Source organism: Mobula hypostoma, chromosome 4 (genome assembly GCF_963921235.1).
Source record: "Mobula hypostoma chromosome 4, sMobHyp1.1, whole genome shotgun sequence".
Classification (NCBI taxonomy): Eukaryota; Metazoa; Chordata; class Chondrichthyes; order Myliobatiformes; family Myliobatidae; genus Mobula; species Mobula hypostoma.
The window spans coordinates 149,033,365-149,056,914 of record NC_086100.1 but is presented as its reverse complement, the minus strand read 5'-3'; the positions used below and the strand labels follow the sequence as shown (position 1 = coordinate 149,056,914).

General features: G+C 40.0%; 1 protein-coding gene across 1 annotated transcript in view; it reads right to left on the bottom strand.

Moving 5' to 3' along the window:
* The window catches only part of LOC134345666 (janus kinase and microtubule-interacting protein 1-like), a 394,868-nt gene that overhangs the window by 37,331 nt on the left and 333,987 nt on the right, over nucleotides 1-23,550 (bottom strand). Inside the window, exons 19-20 of the mRNA XM_063046689.1 lie at nucleotides 11,235-11,303; nucleotides 3,440-3,517 (exon numbers count right to left, since the gene is read on the bottom strand). Coding sequence (XP_062902759.1) covers nucleotides 3,440-3,517; nucleotides 11,235-11,303 — 147 coding nt within the window. The remainder of the gene's footprint in view (nucleotides 1-3,439; nucleotides 3,518-11,234; nucleotides 11,304-23,550) is intronic.

Here is a 23,550-nt window from a genome sequence, read left to right as displayed (position 1 = left end):
GACAAGGCAGCAGAAGCATTCAGCCACCACCAGGTTCCCCTCCAAATTGCACACAATCCTTATCTGAAAGATTATAATTCAGATTTCATCATCTCTGGGTCTAAATTCTAAATTAGGAGAGGGCAATAAACATTGATCTTCTTGGCAATGCCCAGATTTCGATTCAGTTCTATATTCAAATAAGATCTGGGCTCTAAGCTTCTAACGAATGCATTTATTTATTTATAGAGATACAGGGCAGAACAGGCTATTCTGGCTCTCTGAGCAGCACCACCCGGTAAAGCACCTATTGAACCCTAGACTAACACAAGGCAATTTAAGAGGACTTATTAACCTACTAACCGAAAGATCTTTGGACTGTGGGAGGAAACTGAGCATCATGCCAACCATTAACCCATCCTGTGAGGCTTGAAGAAAAATGGGAATAAGATGCCTCAAACAGTTATAAGGAAGCTAATTAAAATCTTCCTGATCATTTCTTACCAGGGAAATACTAACAGAATGTTGATGCAGTTTATATGTGGCTTAGTTCTTTAGATAAATGGATGATAAAAATGTATACCAAATGCTCTATTTTGCTGCGCAACACAAAAATATTGCTGTAAGGAAATTTTGAAAACAAGCTTGGATGGAAATAACCGTATAAATTAATTTCAATGCCAATGGAAAGTTATTAAAGGAGGGCTTGGATGTGGAAAGAAAGGGCATCTATGGGGAGTTATACAGGGTGCGGGTGTGAATGTGCTGTTGTCAGTTAGTGGCAGGATAAAAGGTTAGTGGTTAGAATTTTCCATGTGGCAGACTTTTACTCACTTGAACCATTAGAGGAAGGAGTTCATACACAATACAAAGAAAGCTAAGTGCTATTTTTTTTTAGCCAGTAACATCAGGAAGCATCCAGGGTAGAACTGCGGTCTATTCCCAAGAAAGAGAATGATATGTGCTTAACGATATAGAAAGTGATGCAAATGTTTTTAATTCTCCATTTTGTAACAATGGATTACTCAACAAGTTTGCTACTCAAGGATACCGCAAATGTTACAGTAAGTTCTCACTTTAAGAAAATACCTCCTAATTGCTACAGGCAAATTTCAATGACTCACACTTGTAGTACATCTCCAACTTAAAGTATCCTATAAATCCTACCTTCATATACAAACATATCTGCATATCTGTTATCCTATCCTTTGGCACAATGCTTAATGCACTTTAATAAACAAACCCTGAAGCTTGTTATATACATTGCTCAATATATACAGAAGTACAAAGGGATAAAAAGCATTAAATTATTAACCAGCAAATATTCAAAAATAGCTCTTGCAAAAATATTTTTCTAGGGGTAGGAAAAATATGAATTATGATGGAAACAAACCCAATTATACCAAATGCAAATGTGTTTTTAAATGTCTTTAAGTGTGTTAATCTTTACACAGAAAATTAATATTCAACAGACATTATGCTAAAAAGTAACACTCCTGACTTGCATCTAGATATTATTTACATCTATTTTTATCTATGTCCTTCATATTTGGACAACCAGTCAATTTGTCCATGTATATGATGCATGTGTGGCATCCACCCACCGATGCTTTTGCTTGAAGAATTATATAGCTGAGTTCTAACTCCGATCGGATGGATTTCCAGGATGCATAATTAGAATCTGTTTTCAAAACTGGTGTGAACCGCACTCTTTGGCCAGCAGATCCAAACTTTTGCTTACAAAATGTTGACGAATATCTTCCAGAGGCATAAACTGGCAGATATCTTGATTGTTTCAGATAGTGATATTTGGCTAATGAAGCTCTGGAAGTCGAACTTGCTTCAGGTAGATTATCTATAGGCATATCATCACTGCTTAATTTAGTATTTGAAGGAGTCAGGTCAAATAAGCTTTCTATTTTCAATGGTGGTTCCTGCCTTATTTTTAAATCACTCAAATTTGCATTTTTAGCTGAAGAAGCAAATTCCAAGTCTCCAGAAACACTCCAGTTGCTGAAATCTTTCAAAACAGTATGCTTCCATCATTCAGCACTGCCTTTTGGCTTGGTGCTATTGCAGATATTACCCTCTCTCTTGATTGTTTTTTCACACTTTGATGTTTATTGGAGATAGAATATTTTGATGCTGTTTTGTTTGTTCAACATTGCTCCCACTGTCATGTGAGCCTGTTGTGTTAGATGGCTGCACACTAGTTTAGTACTGTGAGGAAGTAATTTACTGTCACAGCCTTCAGGGTGGACAGGGTTAAGCAGGGATGGAAGATGAGGTGACGGTACAGGCCTTAGCTGATTAACCATGCATTTGTTACACATTTCTCTTTGCTGTTTCCCTGCCCTTACACTTGTTGGGGAGTTCTCACAGCTTGACCAACGTGGAAATAGGGATATCATAGTGCTTTGCTTGGGACTGGGCACTTCACTGGGTCCTGCTGCAGTATGTCCTTCATCAGTTGAATGGCTTTATCACCTGCATTCGGAATCAGAGTCCTGCTGTTACTTGGTGTACACTGAGGACAGTGGAAGATCATGACTGCTGCAAGCTGATAGCCTTTTAATCAATAATTCTTTTTAGCTATTCCTAAAGCTTAGCAAATATTGAAAATCTGATGTATTTCACCAGCCCCAGGGAAAAGGGGTCTTAATGTGTGGAGTTTTGCCATGATACGACCAACAGCCCACATATGAATAGAAAAAGTGTATTTGTTGACTGAAGGATACCTTCAGGGCCTCTACACCATCTTGTAAATACGTAATCAGTGTATGGCAGATGAGATTGAAATTCACAAGCTAAGCCAAAATCAGCTACTATCACAAGTTCTGGTACCATACAAAGGAGATTTTCTGGTTTCATGTCACAATGAAAAAAATCTGTGTTTGTGGATAAAAGCTAAACCTTGAAGTACCATATCTGATGCATGATGTTTCTTACGGATGATATAAATTAATTTATTTTAATGTAGCAGTAACCCAGTCATATTCACAAATCAGGAATGGACCCTCTCCTTGTAACGTTGCCAATGTGCTCATCATACACTCATAAAACAGTTAGAACAATGTCAAATTTCAACATGCCATGCTCTCTTTTTATTTCTGACAGTCTGGTCAGTCTCTTTCCATTTTCCGTGGTTTCACACTATAGGGGTAACTCATATGTTGCCAATAAGCATACAAACTAGGAGCTCTGCCAGTCAATAAGATCATGGGTAATCTGACTGTAATGTCAAAATGACCTTCCTGCCTACTCTCATAACCTTTTACCTTCTTGTTTATTGGGAACGTACCTACTTCTGTCTTACAAATATTTAAAGGCATTCTTTCCTTCTCATCCTATTACTTTAGTGCCAGAATCCCACCTAGCTGATACATGATAATTCAAATCTTATTGCATCCTAACTCTGCACAGTGACAATGCACTGAAGAATGCTGATTGGTGTCCCTACCATGTAGGCATGATCCAGAGCTTGTTTCCTGTAATCCAGCTCCTCTTCTAGGTAGCCCTTCTGTTTGCTAAACAGTTCCTAGTAAAAGAGAAAAAAACATTCAGCTTATAACTGAATCTGCCATTTTTATATAAAAAACAAAAATGGTGTAAACGCACAGTATGTAAGATATTGTATGTGGGAAGAAAGGGGTTTCAGGTTCATCTTTCATCTAAACGTGGAAAGACTGGAAATTGAACATTTCAAGTTGTAGTAAAGGAAAAGAGATGAAGAGGCCAAAGAGAACATATATAATGGGAGAGAAAGCGAGTAAGAAGAAAGGTGATGTTGCCAGCTGAGAATGCGTGTTGAAAACTTCTTAATCAGAGCTGATCTGTCTGGATCAGATGAAAATGGAAGATGAATGAGAAGAAAAGCAGAGAGAAAATGAAGTAACATTAGACAGGGATATTGCAGTTACTGGAAACTTGAAATAAATCTTCCGCAGATTAGGAAACTATTTTGGCTTTTTCTTTTTACAGGCTGTCCTCCAGTTACAATGGATTCCATTTTTTAAGATGTCCATAAATCATTTTGTCCACAAGTCAGAAAATACACAAAATCACTCACTACAGGGACCACACCTCCACAGTATTGTAATGAATACTGTTCTTGAGGGGCCAATAAAAATGAACTTATTTATAGTGATTTCCTACTTGGTTGTCTGTTTAATATTTCAGTAGTAATATTGTAAATATATTGTTTGATTAAACATTCTTGTTCATTTAAATAAGTATGAGTTATATATAAAAATATGTGAATTGCATACATCATGATAAGAGCATGCCTTGCTTAAAGTAAAAATGAAACAAAATCTCATTATCCTGGGCTCCCACTTTTTTCTTGCAGTCCATCAGACAAAAATAGATGGACTGCACAGGGAAGAGAAAACGACAAAAAGTCAAGTTTCAGTTTCAAAAAGAGCCCTAATCTGCATGCTGTTGATGAAAAGTCTGATAATGATGAGTGACACAGGACTGAGTAGTCTTAAGCTTTACAAAGTGAAAATGTACAATAGACAAGCAATATGGCTTACACCAGAAGTAAATTGCAAAAGTAATTGAAACGGAATTGGACACTGGCTTGGCTGTTTCAGTCATTCCACAAAATGAGTTTGAACAGCATTTCAAAGATACTGAACTGAAACTTGCAGATATCCAACAAAGAACTTATAAAAAGAAAAAATATAACTCCTTCGGGAATCATATTTGTAACAGTGAAATACAACAACCAACAAGCCACATTGGGCTTACATGGTGTAAAAACAGGAGGGGCAGCATTTTAGGAACATGATTGGCTGAGAGAACTACAACTTGATTGGAGATCCATCCACCATTTGTATGTCACACCCCTTGTAATAGAGTCAACTGAAAGTTAATTAAGAAAGGAACTGCTTCCATGCTTTACACCATGAACTGTTGCCCAACAGAGGACAAACAAATGTTGGTGCCAACTTCTGGCTGGAAAGCATATTGGACCAAAGAAAGACCATGCTGCTCAGAGGAAGTGTGGAAGTGACAAAAGCAGTGGTCCGACTACAAAAGTTTTTGTGGATAACACATTTGAGAAAGCCTCTGATCAGGCAGTTACTTGCAAAATGTGACTTGGCTTTAAGCTGGAAGAGAGTTCAAGAACCTTCAGGAAAGTTGCAAGCATTCAGATTTTGTGAGTATAGAGAACCAGAATATTCTCTGCGTGCATTAAGGTTATTGCATGAACTTCAAGTGGGAGACAAAAAGCTGCTTGTAAAAGTAGATGCAAAGACCAAAGCCCAACTGGCTGAATGGAAAGCCAAAAAGAAAGCAGTCAATGGAGATACGAAGACAGAGGATTTGTCAGATTATGTCATTGAGGATGAGGAAACCAAGAGAAGAAATCAGATCATAAAGGGAGCAAAGGAAGGATAAACAAGAGAATACTCCAGTGAACCAAATGCACCTTCCCAAGATCAAGAGGAAGAAACTAGAAGAAGAAAGATATCCAAAGCTATCTGAACAACTTCCTGCAATCTCAAAGTCTACTCCTACAACCACCATGGAGGAGGCCCCAGAACATGAGATTGTTTTCACAGCCATAAGCCTCACTTATCAAGCAGAATGACCTCCCCTATCAGGTAAAACGTTATCCCACAAGACCAAGAAATCCTGTAGAGCAATTAAATTTTGAGGCCTGAATGAGATATTTTAATATTTACTGTATATGTGAATGTCTGTATGGCAATTCTAATATATAATATACTGTGTATATAGTTGAGATACACTCTCTATTGAATTAGAGTTTACAGCTAAGCAGGGAGCATGAAGTTTATCTGAAGTGTTTGAGTAATTCTGTCAATGTATTGTTTGATTAAGCGTTCTTGTTCATTTAAATAATTCATTACAGGTTATATGTAAAAATACATGAATTGCATACGTCATGACGAGACCACATGATAAACATGCATCTTGCTTAAAGTAAAAACAAAACTAAGGCCCATACTCCGGGGCTCCCGTCTTTTGCTTATAATTAGTTTTTATGTTTTGGAGTTACAAAACATAACAGGTATAATGCTACAGGAATAGAACTCCCACGCGCAATTGATAGTTTGGATGGGCTTGAAGGATCACAAACATCAGCTGAAATGATCACTTATAAATTTCCAAAACAACTCTCTTAAGTGGCCTCCTGTGGTACAACTGGCTGCCTGTACTTTTAAGAGACAATGATGTCTGATCACTGTGGGGAGTTCCATGTAAAGAGGCTTTTTATAAAGACTGGTTTTCTTTTGAATCTAATTATATTATGAGAGTTTGTGCACATGTGCAGGCATCCACAAGTCAGGCGTTTGCAACCCAGGTAGAGCTGTGCTAGCCTGGAAGTGCTTGCTATTAGCTCTTTCTGAGGGATATTTAATGTCCCCACTACACCCGTTGTTTCATACCTTGCATCGTACAGTCATAGAACACTACTGCTCTTCAAGCCATCTGGTCTATGCTGAACTATTAATTGACTATTTCCAATGATCTACACCCAGACTATACCTCTCCTATCTATGTATCCATCGAAATTTCTCTTAAATGGTGAAGCTGAACCCAATTCAACCACTTTCACTGGCAGTTCATTCCACACTCTCACCGCCCTCCAAGTGAAGAAGTCCCTGCTCACTTTCCGTTTAAACATTTCACCTTTCACCCTTAACCCATGACCTCCAGTTCTAGTCTCACCCAACTTCAGTGGTAAAAGCCTGCTTACATTTACCCTATTAATTTTGTATACCTCTTTCAATTTTCCCATCATTTTCTTATGCTCCAGGGAATAAAATCCTAATGTAGTCAACCTTTCCCTATAACTCAGATCCACTGATCCTGCAACATCCTTGTAAATTTTCTCTCCACTCATTCAATCTTATTGATACCTTTCTGGTAGCTAAGTGACCAGACTGCACAAAATACTCCAAATTAGGTCTCACCAATGTCTTATACAAGGTCAACATAACATCCCAAATCCTGTAATCAATACTTTGATTTATGAAGGTGAACATGCCAAAAACTCTCTTTCCAACCCTATCTACCAGTGATACCTCATCTGTAATGACTTCTCACCTTCTCCATTCTATGCAAGCATTGCACTAAAAGCAAATTACCAACTCCACGCTTCACTCATTGCAATGCAAGTCCTTCACTTCTGTTCTAAACTGACCCAAGCTATTCTTTCAACAAGTGGTTCATTAAGTCTTAGTCGCTGTGCATATAGAGAGTGAAACCAATAAGTTCGAGGCACAAACACATTATATAAATAGGACAGTGAAATATTTACGTACTGAACGTTTGATCTTACAGATAAAAGTCAAAATCTGAGTAACTGAAATTTGTTTTGTTTAAATGGAAGTTAATTACAACAGCCATGAAATGACTGCATTTTGTAAAATGCCATTAATTTACTCCTGTCTTCCAGGGAAGGAATCTCCTTTCTTTACTTTGCTTGGGCTTTATGTGACTTCAGACCCAGTGAAGAGGTTCCACAGTAAATACCGCCACTGCTCGGGGCAAATGTTGATGTACAATAGATGTTGACATTGTCAGTGATATCCACAGCCCACAAACAATGAGAAAAATATATACTACATAGTGAGCTGCATTGGACTGATCAGGTAGATCACTGAAATGGCTAAATGCCATTGAGAACTTTTGGTGGGAGGAAGGGGCTGTGATTTTGGATTAGAAAAATCAATGCAGCCATCCAACCAGATAAATGACTCAATGTTCCTGGAAACAAACTGGTGTTCCCTCATCCTGGTTCTGGCTAAAAGTCTAGCAGCAGAGTTCTGAATGAGTTGAAGTTTGTCAATAGATTGCTTTGGAAGACCACTAAAAAGTGCTTTGCAGTAATTCAGTTATTTAACATAACGGCGATAATTAGCTTTTCCGTATCAATTTGTGACAGAAATAAATGTAACTGCAATATTTCTTAAGTGTAGAAACGCTGCCCTGGTCACTTTCTTTATGTGGGATATAAAATTCAAATCTGAATCAAGGATAACACCAAGGCTTCTTACTTCTGATTTTATAAGGTGAGCCAAGTTCCTGAGTTTATCAAGAAGTTTCTCGCTTTTGGCTTTGGGATCAACCAAAAGTATTTTAGCTTTAACCTCATTTAGTTTTAGGAAATTCTTGCTCATCCATTTCAAACACCAGTGTCCCTAAATGGAAAATCCTACAAAACGTGGTGGATATAGCCCAGTCCATCACAGGTAAAGCCCTCCCCTCCACAGAGCACACCTACACAGAGTGATGGTGCAAGAAAGCAGCATACGTCATCAGGGATCCCCACTTTCAGGACATGCTCATTCTCGTTGCTGCCATCAGGAAGAAGGAACAGGAGCCTCAGTGCTCACACCACCAGATTCAGAAAAAGTTACGAGTCCTCAACCATCATGCTCTTGAACCAAAGAGGTTTACCTCATCATTGAACTGTTCTCACAAGTTATGGACTCATTTTCAAGGATTCTTCATCTTATGCTATCGATATTTATTACCTATTTATTATTATTACTATTATTACTGCTATTATTTCTTTTTTCTTTTTGAATTTGCACAGTTTGCTGTCTTTTGCACACTAGTTGTCTGGCCTGTTGGTGCAGACTTCCATTGATTTTATTATGATTTTTGATTTATTGAGTATGTCTGCAAGAAAATTAATCTTGGAGTTGAATATGGAGAAATATATGTACTTTGATAATAGATATACTTTGAATATTGAATTTTGCTTACTACAGCCATACTAGAAGTCAGGGAAGATCAGATGTTATCAACATTTGGCTCAACTGATTGTGTGTCATCTGCATAGCACTGGAAATCAGGTTTATGCTCTCTAAAGATGTCTCCTAAGGGGAGTGTGTACAAGGAGAAGAGTAGACAAAGCAATATTGTAGGCATGTAAAGTTTGTTCTATTTGTCTATTTTTAGCCATACCCCTCTCTTATTAGATAGATTTAAAGCAGAAGTTAATAGGTTCTTGTTTAGTAAGTATATCAAAGGTCACGGGGAGAAGGTAGGAGAATGGGGTTGAGGAAGAAAATAAATCAACAATGATCGAATGGTGGAGCAGGTGCAATGGGCTGAGTAACAAATTCTGGTCCTGTGTCTTACGGCTTTGTGGTCTTATCCATGTACCTGTCCAGATTTCTTTTAAATATTTTGATCATCTGCATGGTTAAGTATCATATAGTAATCTGATTGACCAATCTCTCTCAATTTGTTTATATGCACATCTATACTTATGTCATTCTAGCGATGCGCAGTAGAAGCACCCTAACAGCTATATTATGGTACAGAAGTTGCACTGCAGGGGACAGGAAGGCTCCACAATGGGTAGTCAAAACTGCCCAATGCATCGCTGGCACCAGCCTACCCACCACCAAGGACATATATACAGAGGAGTGCTGGAAAGTCATGAAGGATCCCACCCATCCTGCCCATGGACTGTTTGTCTCACCCCTTTAGAGAGAAGACTATGTAACATGCATGCTAGGACCATCAGATTCAAAAACATTTGCTTGTAAGTCTGATCAATACCTTCACCCACTAACCCACCCCTCCAGACACCCAACCACCACTACTTTTACCATTTCCTGTAAAGTCACCCAGCATGACTTTATGGACATACAATCAATCTATGAGTATAAGCTATCTTATGTATCTATATTTATTGTATTCTCATCTTATTGCTTTTTTTGTGCTGCTTCAGATCTGGGGTAACAATTATTTCATTCTCCTTTACATTGAAATATCTTCATCTTGATTTTGATCATAAACCAATTTCTTAGAAGAAGCACGTGCACTGCCATAGTATTTCAGGACATTCTGAATCTCTCTTTCTTCTAATGAAATCAATTCCCACAAGGGATGCTCCAACAACTACCAATATTATACAGATCAGATACTTATTTTAAAAGAAACAAATATTATATGGGAAAGCAGTGGCATGGGGTTTGCAGAGAATTTAGACAGGAAGCAGAGTAGGAAAAGAAGGAGTACAGCATAGGGAAGTGGATTTTGTGGACTTTGGTAGGAAGAATAAAGGCGTAGACTATTTTTTAAGTGGGAAGAAAATTAATTAATCAGAGGCACAAAGAGACTTGGGAGTTCTCGAGATTCTCTTAAAATTATCTCACAGGTTCAGTCAGTAGTAAAGACAGCAAATGCAATGTTAGCATTGATTTTGAGAGGACATAAAAAGCAAAGGTAAACTGCAGAGACAATAAGGCATTGATGAAAACACATTTAGAATATGTTGAGCAATTTTGGGGCCCTGCACCTGAGGAAAGATGTTCTAGCCTTCTAGATGGTCCATAGGAGGCTCATAAAAAGGAGCATTTGGTGCCTCTGGGTCTGTACTCAATGGAGTTGTGAAGGATGAGGGGTATCTCATTGAAACCTACTGGATATTTTAACGCTTGGATAGAGTGCATGCAGTCCAGGAACTGAAGGCACAGCCTTAGAATAAAAGAACTGAGATTAGAAGGTATTTCTTCAGTCAGATAGTGGTGAATTTGCGGAATTTGTTACCACAGAGGGCTGAGATAGCCAAGTCATAGGGACTTCTTAAGGCAGAGACTGAGAGATTCTTCACTAGTAAAAGGTTTAAGGATTATGGGGATAAGGTAGGAGAATGGGGTTGAAAAAAGTCAGCCTAATTGAATGGCAGAACTGACTCAATGGGTCAAATGGCCAATTTCTGCCCCTATATCTTATAGTCTTATAGGTACACCAGTTCTCCTACTACTCATGGAATACAGACAAGGGATTTTTTTGGGAAAATACATGAGGCTCCATTTCAACATCTCATCAAAATAAAGCCAAATCCAGCAGTATAAAACACCCTCTGTAGCATCCTGTTGAAGATTAGAGTTTAACTTGGATACTTCTGACTCAGCAGCAAACATGCTGACAGAGCCCTACCCGACAACAGGCACTAAAAAAGTATTGTACATTTTCTAAATTCTGCACTTTCTACTTAGCAGGAATAGAATAGTTACTTAATGTATGGGCAGCAATGTACTTGAAACAATCTATTTAAATCAATTTGCTATTCAAGGAGCAATGACATCTGTATAACCTATCAATTCTGTGAATATCAGTTGGTAAGGTTTGCTTTATTTAACCCAATTAATAATTGCTAAATTATTGGCAACACCCATCCTTTCACCATTTCAAAGTGATCCAACAGATTTCTAATACAGTATAATCCTGCTCTGCATTAACACATGTAACAGTACCTTTTCATTCTCCAGGTCCAACATCTTCTGATGAAGAGCAGCCTCTGTGCCTTCAATCTGTTTCAGCCACTGTATTTTTTTAACAAAGCACATCAAAGGAGATGAGTCAGTACAGCAATGATATTAATCCTAGTAGACATAATTAGCTAAAAGGTCAAAGAAATTGAAACCAGATAACGGAGATGACATCTGCATGTTTACAAAAGATTGATTCAAAATCAGAAGCATATGAAAGACACTTGTGCTTTTCATTTCTACATTATGGACATTATTTAGAGTAGAAAACTGCCTACAGGAAACAGCATTTCAGATTTATTCTTGGAGATATTTAGCACAACGCAGCTTGCTACATAAAGCACACAGCATATACATTTAAAAATATATATATTGTTTCCCTTTGAAGGATGCTGACCTGATTAAAAAAATAACAATATTTGACAGACCTTACTTTCCTTGGGAAAGGTGAAGAGTTGGGTTTACTCACACACCTTATAGTACCAATTGGGCAGTTAAGATATTTTGTTGGACCATGCTATGCTCAGAAACAAATGAAGAACTGATTACACTATTTTTTCAACAAAAAGATCAAAATAGAAGGGCAATGTTTCAAGGAATATAACAATCCAGTACCATACGATACCAAAGCAAATGGAAAGATTCAGATGTATTGCAGATCATGCTCAAGCACCATAAACTGTGCCAGCCCAGCCCTGTCCATCCTCTTTATAAATTTGTAAAGATGCCCTTTGTCTCAGAAGTCAACAATCTTTAGGTTATTGTTTGAAAAGATGGCTTCAGATGATGTTAGTAACTTTGATGCACTGTCTTCAAACCAAGGAACTGAAACAATTTTTTGGCTTGAGCACATTTGAGATAAACCACTTAATCCAATGAATCACCGAAATGCACCGACTCACACCAAGGCATTGCTCCATGAGGTTGCTTAGAACTAACAATAGGATTGCTGAAGAAAGAATAGTTTCATAAGTACTCTCCCCATTAAATAAGTTATCAATGAAAAAACATTACTCTGTCCAGGGATCATGAGATAAATTGGGACAGTATTAGAAATGCTTACCAATTGGAAACCCTCTGTCTGAGCTCTCAAATTTGACTCACGGGTGGGGTGTGGGGGTGGGGGTTGGGTTTACCTGTTGCAATTTTCCCAACCTACAACCTTCAGTTTTACTTCAGCAAAGATACCCTTTGGAAAGTGATGGAGTCCTTCTTTGAATATGGTGATTACATCATTAGGTCCCAAGTGCTATTTTAACAAATGGTCAGTGTAATTAACTTATTTTTCAGAAGGTACAAAACATGTAAGGTTCTGTCTTTCTTCCTATGGGCAGAAAGGTCCAAGAATTGCTAAGCAAGGCTACCCAGAAAACTTTGTTTCCCTGTTTCTCCATTTTCAATTGTAAGTCCTGCTTGGATCTAGGAATTCTTGATCCAAATCTTTGCAGCAGTCCTTCAGGTTCTACTGCATCAAGAATGGGGCAAAAGTGCATGCAGCCAATCAATTGCACGGCAAATCAATTGGGCCTCCTACGTGCAGGAGGACCACTCCTTTGGGCATGGGCTTTCACACTATAGCTTGCCCAGTGTGAACTGTTACTTACATAACTCAGTAATACTACTACTGCATGGTCATTCTTGTGCTGTGGCTTTGGTGATGGGGATTACAACAAAAAAAAATGGCTGTCCCCCAATCCATTTTGGACTGTAGCTATGGCAAAAGGCACCAGTGTAACCTGGCTGCAATGGAGCAAAACTGTCCTGGACTATATAGGACACCTATCAATTTTAACACCAGTAGTATAGCTGGAAGAAGAAATGAAACTCAAGCGGCTTCGTATGTATTTGAGAAAACTCAGGCAGAAATAGTTCAATGCTCAGTACCTACACATTGCAAATCTGAACTGACAGATGCATTTGATGCTTTAGAAAACATCTGGGAGACACAGGTCTGTGTCTTTACAGCACGCTTCAGATTTTCACAGCTGTGATGGGTCCCAGACAAGGTCACAGATAATTTTATCACAAAACTGACCCAAGTGGTGCAGGAATGCAAGTACGAAGCTATTTCCCCATGCAACTAAAAAGATGCAATGCCTATCCAAGAGATGATTATTGGAGTCCAAGATCAGAGGAAACAGTCCAAAAAACACAAGTTTGTCCTGGGACAAAGCATGTTCCTCGGCATACCACTGGGAAGCAGTCAAAAGAGGTCTTACACAGATTCAGCCTGTCCCAAAATTATCACTGTTTGCCAGCAGATACTGACCAGCAGTCTACAGTCTCCAGAGATCACATAAGCCTCTACAGAGATGCCATCACTGTGGGGAAAAGTCATGCCCAATGGTCTGATTGCAAGCATCAAAAGGCAGTCTATCAGAAGGTAGGGCATCTTAAAAAGGTACGTTTCACTGTAAGGTGAAAAAAAGGTAGAAATCAACCATCAACTCTATGCAAGGAGACAGCCAGAGTGAAGAAGTAGGCACTATTTTCAAAACCCATAACACAGGCCAATGGCCTAACTTACTTGGTAGGAATTGTACTAAAAAGATGTCCTCAGAGCTGGCCTGCTTCAACCGTACTGGGGAGGACCCCGCATTGAATTCTCTATTACAAAAGCACTAGCAGGTTTTCCAAGCTGAAGCTTCAGTAGTCTGGGGGAGAACTGTCATTTGAAGTTTTACAAGGCCTGCCCGGTGCTATATGCGTTGCCCAAAGGTAGAAGAAGAACAAAATTTAAGGAGTTTATAGAAAATAATGGTATTAAGCACCTGACAACAGCTCCATATCATGTAGCATTTTATGGGCTGGCAGAGTAAGTAGTACAGACAGTGAAATGAGGCCTTTCCAAACACAAGGGGACTTGATAGCAAAATTAAGCCATTTCTCTTTCTATTACTGGATTACCTCAAATGAACACATGTGCATTACCCATCAAATTAATGTTTAAGCACACCTTACACACCAGATTAGATCTCCGGCAGCTGACCATCCAGTCGCAAACTTACACAAAGCAAGAGGCCATGAAACATCAGGCTGTGAAAGTTTGCCGCCGAAGACAAAGTCTACATGCACATCTCACAGGAAGAAAACTGGCTACCGGCTATCATTGTGCATTATCGGTCAAGGAGCAGAGTAGGAGATGACAGACATATGAATTGTCAGGTGACATTTGGATCATACACATCAATGAACTGATGGGAATCTCAGGGAAACTACAGAAGTGTCCTCTGCTGATGAAGTCAACATTCCAGGAGATTTACTGTCCACTGATCTTAACACATCAGCTAAACAGGAAGGCACAGAGAAGGAAGATGACCCCGGCCCCCCGCCCCACTGTGGTGTCCACAAGTGCGCACCAGTTGACCGCTACCAAGCAGGGTAGACATTTTGTCATTTTTCTCAGTTTACCTTACTTGTTTCCTCCATCTGTAGTTCCCATCAATACGGACCAGGGATATTCCATATCATATTGATTGTTAAGTTATAATGAACGCACATGTGGCCAATTGACTGTGCGGCGAATTCAATAGGCCTCCGATGTGCAGGCGGGCGGACACTCTCTTCTGGCCACAGGCTTTCGTGTGCGCATATCTTATGTCTTGGCAGGCCTGGTTCGTAGCGACAACACTGCAAGTTGCCCAATGTGCACCGTTACTAACACAACTCAGTAAAAGTGTAAAATCATACTGCTCCGTTGTCATTCTTGCCCTGCGGATATGTAACCCAGATGACTGTTGTTTCCCACAGGGGCCTGTGTGGAAAAACTGACTGCATACAGGCAGTGGCTTAAGAGCAGGGCTCCAGAGATAAGGACAATAAAAAAATGGTCATGGGAGACAGAGAAGTAGCTACAGGATTGCTTTGAGTTGGTAAACTGGTCCGTGTTCAAGGATCATCAGAGGACCAGAACAAATACACCACAGTTGTCTCAGACTTTAGAAAAACAGTAGTACACAAGTGTGTCTCCACAAAACCATTCAAAGTCTTCCCTAACCAGAAGCCCCGGTTGAAACATGAGATCCGCAATCTGCTGAGAACCATGTTACAAACAAGAGGTCCAGATACATCTTCATCTTACTTCTGAAGTGCCAATTCTGGATCACATTTGAATCACTGAAGCATGCTTGACAGCTGTGGCAGGACTTGAATGCTATCACCTCCTACAAAATGAAACCAAGCGACATTGGTGACAACAAGGCTTCACTCCCAGGTGAGCTCAATGCTTTTATACTCGCTTTGACCGTCGAAACACATAGGTACCTTTACGAACTCCCATAGCCTCTGATGACCCTGTGATTTCAGTTTCTGAAGCTGATGTTAACTCCTGCTCCTGAGAAGTGACGTGGATCCACTGCAATTTGCCTATTGTCACAACATGTCAACACCAGATGCCATTTCATTGCCTTTTCACACAATCTGAGAACATCTGGACCATGAAGGTGCACATCAACATACACTTCATTGACTAGAGCCTGGCATTCAATACTATCATCCCCTCAAACGCTTCAAAATGCTTCAAGTCCCTGGATGTAAATACCTCCTTGTGCCACTGGATCATCAGTTTCCTCATTTGCACATCTCTGACAGTTTGGACTGAATTCGAATTAGACTTTTATTTCTTACATTCTTCTCACAACATGGGGGAGTAAAAATCTTATGTTGCATCTCTGTTGCAATAAGGAAGGGAAATGTGGGAGGATATTGCCCAAACAGTAAGACTGTATACATTATTGTTTTGTATACATGTATGTACAGTCAGATATGCAACCAGATCAATGTGTATTGGCCAATCTGATTGGCCTGGTGTAAGAAGCAGTCCTGGACCCTATTGGTCCTGGCTTTAATGCTGCGGTACTGTATGTCAGATGGAAGTAGCTGAACAGTTTGTGGTTGTGGTGGCTGGAGTCCCTGATGATCCTCTGGGCCCTTTTTATACACCTGCTCCTGTAAATGTCCTAAATTGAAGCCAGTTCATATCCACAGATGCATAGATACATTCTTAGATTGGCAACATTTCCTCCAAAATCTCACCCAGCATAGGTGCGCCACAAGGCTGTATGCTTAGCTACCTGTTCTACTCGCTTTATGCTTATGGCTGTGAGGTTGAGCACAACTTTAATAGCATATTTAAGTTTGCCAACAACACCACTGTGACATTGGCAAAAGTGATGACAAATCAGCACATAGGAGGGAGATTGAAAATCTGGCCATGTGGTGCCACAACAACAACCTCTCATTCAAGGTCAGCAAGACCAAGGAGATGATTGTTGACTTCAAGGGGAGGAAACCAGAGGTCCATGAGCCAGACCTCCCCAGGGGATCAGAGGTGGAAAGGATTAGCAACTTTAAGTCCCCTGCTATTATCATTTCAGGGTATCTGTCCTGGGCCCAGCACCTAAGTGCCATTACAAAGAAAGCATGGCAATGCCTCTACATTCTTAGAAATTTGTGAAGATTTGGCATGTTGACAAACTTCTATAGGTGTGTGGTGAAGAGTATATTGACTGGTTGCATCATGGCCTTATACGGAAAAGCCTATAAAAGTAGTGGATACGGCTCAGTGCATCGCTGGTAAAGCCTTCCCACTATTGAGCACATCTATATGGAGCACTGTCACAAGAAAGCAGCATACATCATCAAAGACCCCAACCATCCAGGCTATACTCTTTTCTCATTGCTGACATCAAGAAGGCAGCATAGGAGCCTCGTGACCTGTTTTACAAGGTTCAGGAACATCTATTACCTCTCCTCTATCAGGCACTTCAACTAGAGGCTTTTTCTTTACTCAACTTCACTCGCCCCGTCACTGAACTGTTCCCATATTGTACAGACTCACCTTCAAAGACTCATCTTCTCATGTTCTTAATACTTATGGCTCATTTACTTATTATTATTATTAGGATTATTTCTTCTTTTCTTTCTTTTTGTATTTGCAGTTTGTTGTCTTCTGCCCACTTTTTGTCTGCCCTGTTCTTTCATTGATTCTATTATGGTTATTGGCTCCTAAATAAAGCACAACTTACATTTAAAAGAGCAGTTGAAATAGCTGTATTAATGGAAACTGCAGACAGAGATGCAATTGAGTTGCAGTCAAGAATGAAAGTGACCATGAACAAAATTGCAACATCTAAACAGAATCCTGCCTGGCCAAACAAATAGAGTTACTATTGTGGCAAGGGCACATATATACCAGACCAATGCAGGTTTAAAGGCAAAACTTCCAGAAAATGCAAGAACTTTGATAATGTAGCCACTGAGCTCGATCGCACGGAGGTTGATGGAATTCTTTCCAGGGTTCAGTTGAGTCCGTGGGAAATGCCAGTGGTTCCAATAGCCAAAAAGAAAGGGTCTGTCACGATCTGTGGTGATTTTAAAGTCACTATCAACCGAGAACTGGAAGTTAATTAATATCCTCTGCTCAGGATAGAGGATATCTTCGCAAGTCTTTCAGCAAAGTGGATTTAGCTGAGACCTATCTACAGATGAAAATGGGAGAAGAGTCCAAAGTGTTCCTCATCATAAACACTCACAAAGGGCTGTATCTGTGGAATAGGCTTATTTTTGGAGTAGCATCTGTACCTGCACTCTGGCAGAAAGCCATGGACAAGGTGCAATAATGCTGCACAGCACTCAGTGTCACCTGAGTGACATCATTGTCACCAGTAAGGATGACAAGAAGCATTTCCAAACTCTCAACACAGTGTTTAAAAGATTAAAAGATTAGAAGAGTAAGGGCTGAGAGCATGAAATGGCCAAGTGTGAATTCTTTAAACCTAGCATCACTGACTGTGGTTGCACCATTGACCCACAAGGATTACACAAGTGTGGAGAGAAAATCCAAGTAGCAGTGGATGCCCCAAGGTCAGAGGATGTGTCACGGTTGTGGTCTTTTTTTAGGATTTGTCAACTTCTATTAACAGGCTCTTGCCAAACATGGCTACTGTGCTACACCCCTCAAACTCATTACTACAGATTGGGAAGAAATGGCAATGGACAAAGCAGTGTGAGGTGGCTTTCAGAAAAGGTAAAGGAAATAGTGACGTCAGACACTGTACTCAAACATTATGCCACATCGTCCAGTGAAGCTTGCCTGTGATGCACCTAATGGTATCAGTACCATCATCATATGCTTTCTGTGATGGAAGTGATCGCCCCATCGCCTTTGCTTCATGTTCTCTTACTGATTGACAGAGAGGCCTTGAGTGTGGTTTGGAGTGTAAAATGTTTCAACTAGTTCTTGTCTGGTTTACCCTCATTACTGATTACCAACCACTGGTGTCCATTTTCAATCCACAGAAGATGTTCCACTAAGAGCAGCAGCACGAATGCAGAGATGGGCTCTGTTTCCCGGAGGACACAATTACAAGATCGAATTCAACAGGATGACTAATCATGGAAATGTTGACTGATTGTCCAGTTTACCCTTGGAAAAGCAAATACTTGAAAAAATTACAAAACAGAACACTTCTCTTGTCATATTACCCTAACGCAAATAAAAAATCTCCCTGTGATGGCACAAATGATCCAAAGGGACACCAGAAAAGATCCCACACTGTCTTGGGTCTACATGGCAACTTAAAATGGCTGGCTGGAACATGCAGCAAAAATCCCAGTTCTCCATTTCTACTAGTGCTCGGATGAAATTGTCCTATATGGAAGTTGCCTTATATAGGGATTGATAGGTGTACCATCGAAGCTGAGAACTAAAGTGTTGGAGGAGCTGCATGCCAGTCATCCAGGCATGGTCAAAATGAAAATGTAGGCTCAAAGCTTTGTGCGGTGGCCTGAGATAGATTAGCAGGTTGAGCAACTTGTCACATACTGTTTGGAATTCCAACATGTCCAGAAGATGCCAAGAGCAGCACCTTTCCATCCCTGGGAATGGCCTGCACTGCCCTGGTGGAGGATTCATGTGGATTTTGCAGGATTATTCAAGGTAGTTATGGATGCAGCTACAAAGAGGCCAGAAGTGTTCCCACTAGCCTCCATACAGCCTTGCACACTGTTGTTTAGTTGAGATGCCTCTTTTCAAGGACTAGAGTTCCAGTTTCCTTCCTTGCATGTCACACAGCACATGGCGGAGGCCCCATAGCCTGAGATTGTTTCACAGCCACATCTCAACTGCCAAGCAGAGTGACACCCACTGCCCGCCCCGCCCCGGTCAGGAAAGGCGTTATCCCACAAGAGTAAGAAATACTCCACGGCGATTAATTCTTTAGGCCTGAACGGGATAATTTAAAATTTACTATGCTGCGGATGTCTATATTGTGGCTGTATTATATAGTATACTGTATATGTATATAAGTTGAGATGCATTTTCTATTGAGTTGGAATATATAGCTAAGCAGCAGGAGTGTTGTGTATTTAGGTATTTCAGTAATATTTGGGTAAAATTCTAAATCTGTTGTTTGACGTTTACATAATTTATTATTAGTATAACAGTATGTAAAAATATGTGAATGGCATGTGTTATCATACCACCACGTTATAAATAAAACAAAACTAAGAGTACACACATTTAACCCCGGGCTCCCCATATGTTCCTTTTGATTAGTTTTGGAGTTAGAAAGCATAAAAACCTCCCTTTCATAGACTCTGTCTATACTTCGCACTGCCTCAGTCAACTGCCAAGCATACTCTCTTCTCTTTCACTGGGTAGAAGATACAAAAGTCTAAAGCAGGTATCATCTGGCTTAAGGACAGCTTCCATGCCATTGTTATAAGACAATTAAATGATTTCTTAGTACATTAAGATTGACCCTTGACTTCACAATCAACCTCATTATGATCCTGGTCCTTATTTTTACCTGCACTGTACTTTCTCTGCAGCTTTTACAGTTTTACCTTAATCTACTTCAATGCACTAACAATCTGATCTGCATGAATAATTTGCAAGACAAGCATTTCACTGTCTCGATATATGTGAAAATATTAAGCCAACAGTAATTATACTAATAATCCAATATATAGTCTGTTTCTTTCTCCAAAGAAGCTAACTGACCTGCAGAGTATTCCCAGCATTTCTGTTTTTATTTTAGATGTTCAGCATTTACAGTTTTATATTTTTCATCTGCTTTATATGTTGATATACCCAATTAATTCTACACACAAGAATAGCTGTTCTGTGACTTCAGAGACCATAAGAAACTACCTCAACCTAATCTGTCAGATTTAGCAATTTTTAACTGTGGTCCAGGATAGTTCTCTAAACTGGGTGGTAGTAAGCAAAAGTGCAGATTATCAGCTTTGTAGGCATGATATCGCTGGGTCAACCCCATGTTGCATTGTCGGGACATCCTTTTAACCGTGATAGGTTCATTCTGCATTAAAAATATTTTAAATATCGGCATTAAAACTTTATAATTTCATAAACACTATCATGCCTTAGTAGTTCTTTGAAACCTTCATAAACTAAACAGCATTCCTTGCAATAACTTTGAATGTATCTGAAAGCCAGATAAATTAATTTCATTTTAAAAATCAAAATATTAATGAAACTGATCCTGCATTGGCCTCGATTTTCTGCTGCCCTCATTCACGCCACTTCAAGAAACACAGCAGGAAAGGTACATGGTGAGGCCTTCCACTTCAAGCCGAGCCTCAAAATTTTATTTTCTTCCTAGGACTTCCCTCAGGTTCAACTTTGACCTGCTTCCATGTTGCCTCTGTGGACTCTGAAGAGACAGATGATGCCATCCTGAGACCCGCAGGTGAGAGAGGAGGTGCCCCACAAGGTGTTTAGTTTGTGAGGTAGGTGCACCCCTTTTGCCATCCATGCTGCATCACTGATCTTGGTTCCATGCAGAATGTTCCTTCTCTACCTTGGGGGGTCATGAGCCCAGGAGTCAATGGAGCTGGACTTTTTTTTAGGCTTTGAGGATATTCTCAAATCCTTCACTCTGTCCACCTAGTAATCTCTTCTCAAGCAGAACTCGGAATAAAGTGTCTGTTTTGGAATTCTGGTATGCCTATCAATCCAGAGGATGAAGTAGGATTTTGCATGGACAGCATTGAGGTTATCCATCCAAACTGCTGGCTGCATCTTCACTACAACCCCTCTGATCTCTGCTCTGAGTTGTAAGGACTAGCAGGACTCTGGTGCAGGCATTAAATGCCAGCACAGTACATTTAGAGAAGCATGGGTATTTCACCCAAACCCAGGTAGTGCCCACAGAATCAATCCAAGACTTTGAAAGGAAGTTGCCCTTCTCTCTCTTTTTCATCAAAAGCAGCACCACTTCTGCATGTCCAGTCCCCTGACAATGAGATAGTTGGCTTGGTAATGATTCCCAAATCAGAAAGATAGCTTGGGTCAGAATAGAATACTATTGGCAGGTGACCTCCCTAGTCCACGTTCCAGTTAATGAACTGATATTCAACTCCCTTCCTCTCTTTTCTTCTTGAATTCTGTTGATGATTCTTAGGATACATAGGGCTTGAAGGAAATAATGGGAAAGGTGCAATTAAATTGCTTAGTTTCCAATCCCTGCTGGGGTGGTCTGTCCTATATACAAAGAGGAACATTGATTCTCAGATTATCTGTCACAAAGATGTTGCTGGAGTTTAAAATATTATAACTCCTAATAATGGTACAGGATCTTTCACACCTCTCTGTAAGCATGAGTTTTGAAGGCTCAGATAAAAAGTCACATCTCCACCGATGCAGCACTCCCTCAACATTTTGCTAAAATATGAAACCTACGTAGGTCAAATCTCTAGAGAAGGCAGTGATTCACAGAGACTTAAAAGATACTCATGAATATCAATGGACTGGTAATTTAGAGTGAGTCAGTGCCTTCAGTGGAAGAGAGGGAGCAGGGAAGGCTATCAAAACAGCAACATGACAAGTAAAAAACAGAATATAAATCAGAATTTTTTGTTGTGATTCATTTCATCTTTTAAGGAATGGAGATCTTGCTGATCTCTTTACTCTCATTTTGAAATCCCTGAGTTTTGTACTTGGGCACTTGAATCATAAAGGAACAGAAGAGGAAATAAGCTTTTCAGGTAACTGTTCTCATTGAGTCCATGGCTGCTAACTTACTCATGCTATTTTCCTGTACTAATGTCACTTCCCATTTCTACTCTGAACTCTTTGTTTTTAGCCTCTGGCTGTGTTTCAGTGAAGTCCAGGGTAATGTCAGGAAGAATTACTTCATCTTTTTAAGTACGTTGTCTAAATGGAAGAAGAAATATTGTTCCTTAAGCTCTTAAATAGATTATACTGATGTAGTACTGAATTCAGTCATGTCAGATAACCAGCCATTCTACTGCTGGTGTCGGTATTAACCATTTCTACAGTGAGGACTCGCTCAGTTTGTTCCCTCACAACAGAGGCTGCCTGATCTGCTTATTATTTCCAGCACCCTCTTTTATTTCAGATTTCCAGGAATTGCTTTGGTCTGTACCACATGATTTCACTGCTGTTGTTTTCCTCATTTACCTCTAATCAGCCCCCTCTTTTGGCACCTCCGCACATATCAGCTATGATTAAGAAACATTCACTGCTCCCTCTTTGATGAAATCAACAGCAAAGAGAAGACAACATTTAGCCCTACAAGCCCTTGCTAAATTTTAATAGAATACTACCCCTTCCCCGCAGTGCCTCAACTGCCTATATCATTTCCATTTGAATTAGCCACTTAATAATTAGGCACTCGGTTAGTGCTTAAAAATAAGTTAGGTTTAAGCAGAGCGACTATTGCGTGAGTGGGCCAGTGTTAGAGTGGGGAGTTCTCATCGAGGCTTTGGTGAGGAAAGAGTAGACCACAGGTAGATTTTTTTGTTATTTATTCTTTCTTACTTTCTTATTGCATATTTAGAGCAGTGGGGATGCCAGATAGGATAGTGGAACATTTATCTTGCGGGATGTGGGAAGGTCTGGAGATCTCCAGGCTCCCTGGCAACTACACCTACAAGTGCATCCAGCAGCAGCTTCTTGGTAAGGAGCTGGAGCTGGAGCTGGAACTGGATGAACTCCTGATCTTTCAGAAGGGGTTAATTGACAGGACATGTAGGGCGGTAAGGTGCAGGACACAGGTAACTGGGTGACTATCAGGCGGGTGAAAGGGGACGAGCAAACAGTGCAGTGTATCCCTGTAGCCGTTCTCTTCAACAGTTCTGACTATTGTTAGGGGTGATGACTTAGCAGAGGAGAGCCACAGCAGTTAGATCTCTGGCACTGACTCTGTGGCTCAGAAGGGAAGAAAGGAGAAGAAGTGAGCTGTAGTAAGAGGGGATTCATTGGTTAGGGGAACAGAAGGGAGGTTCTGTGGATGAGAATGAGATTTCTGGATTG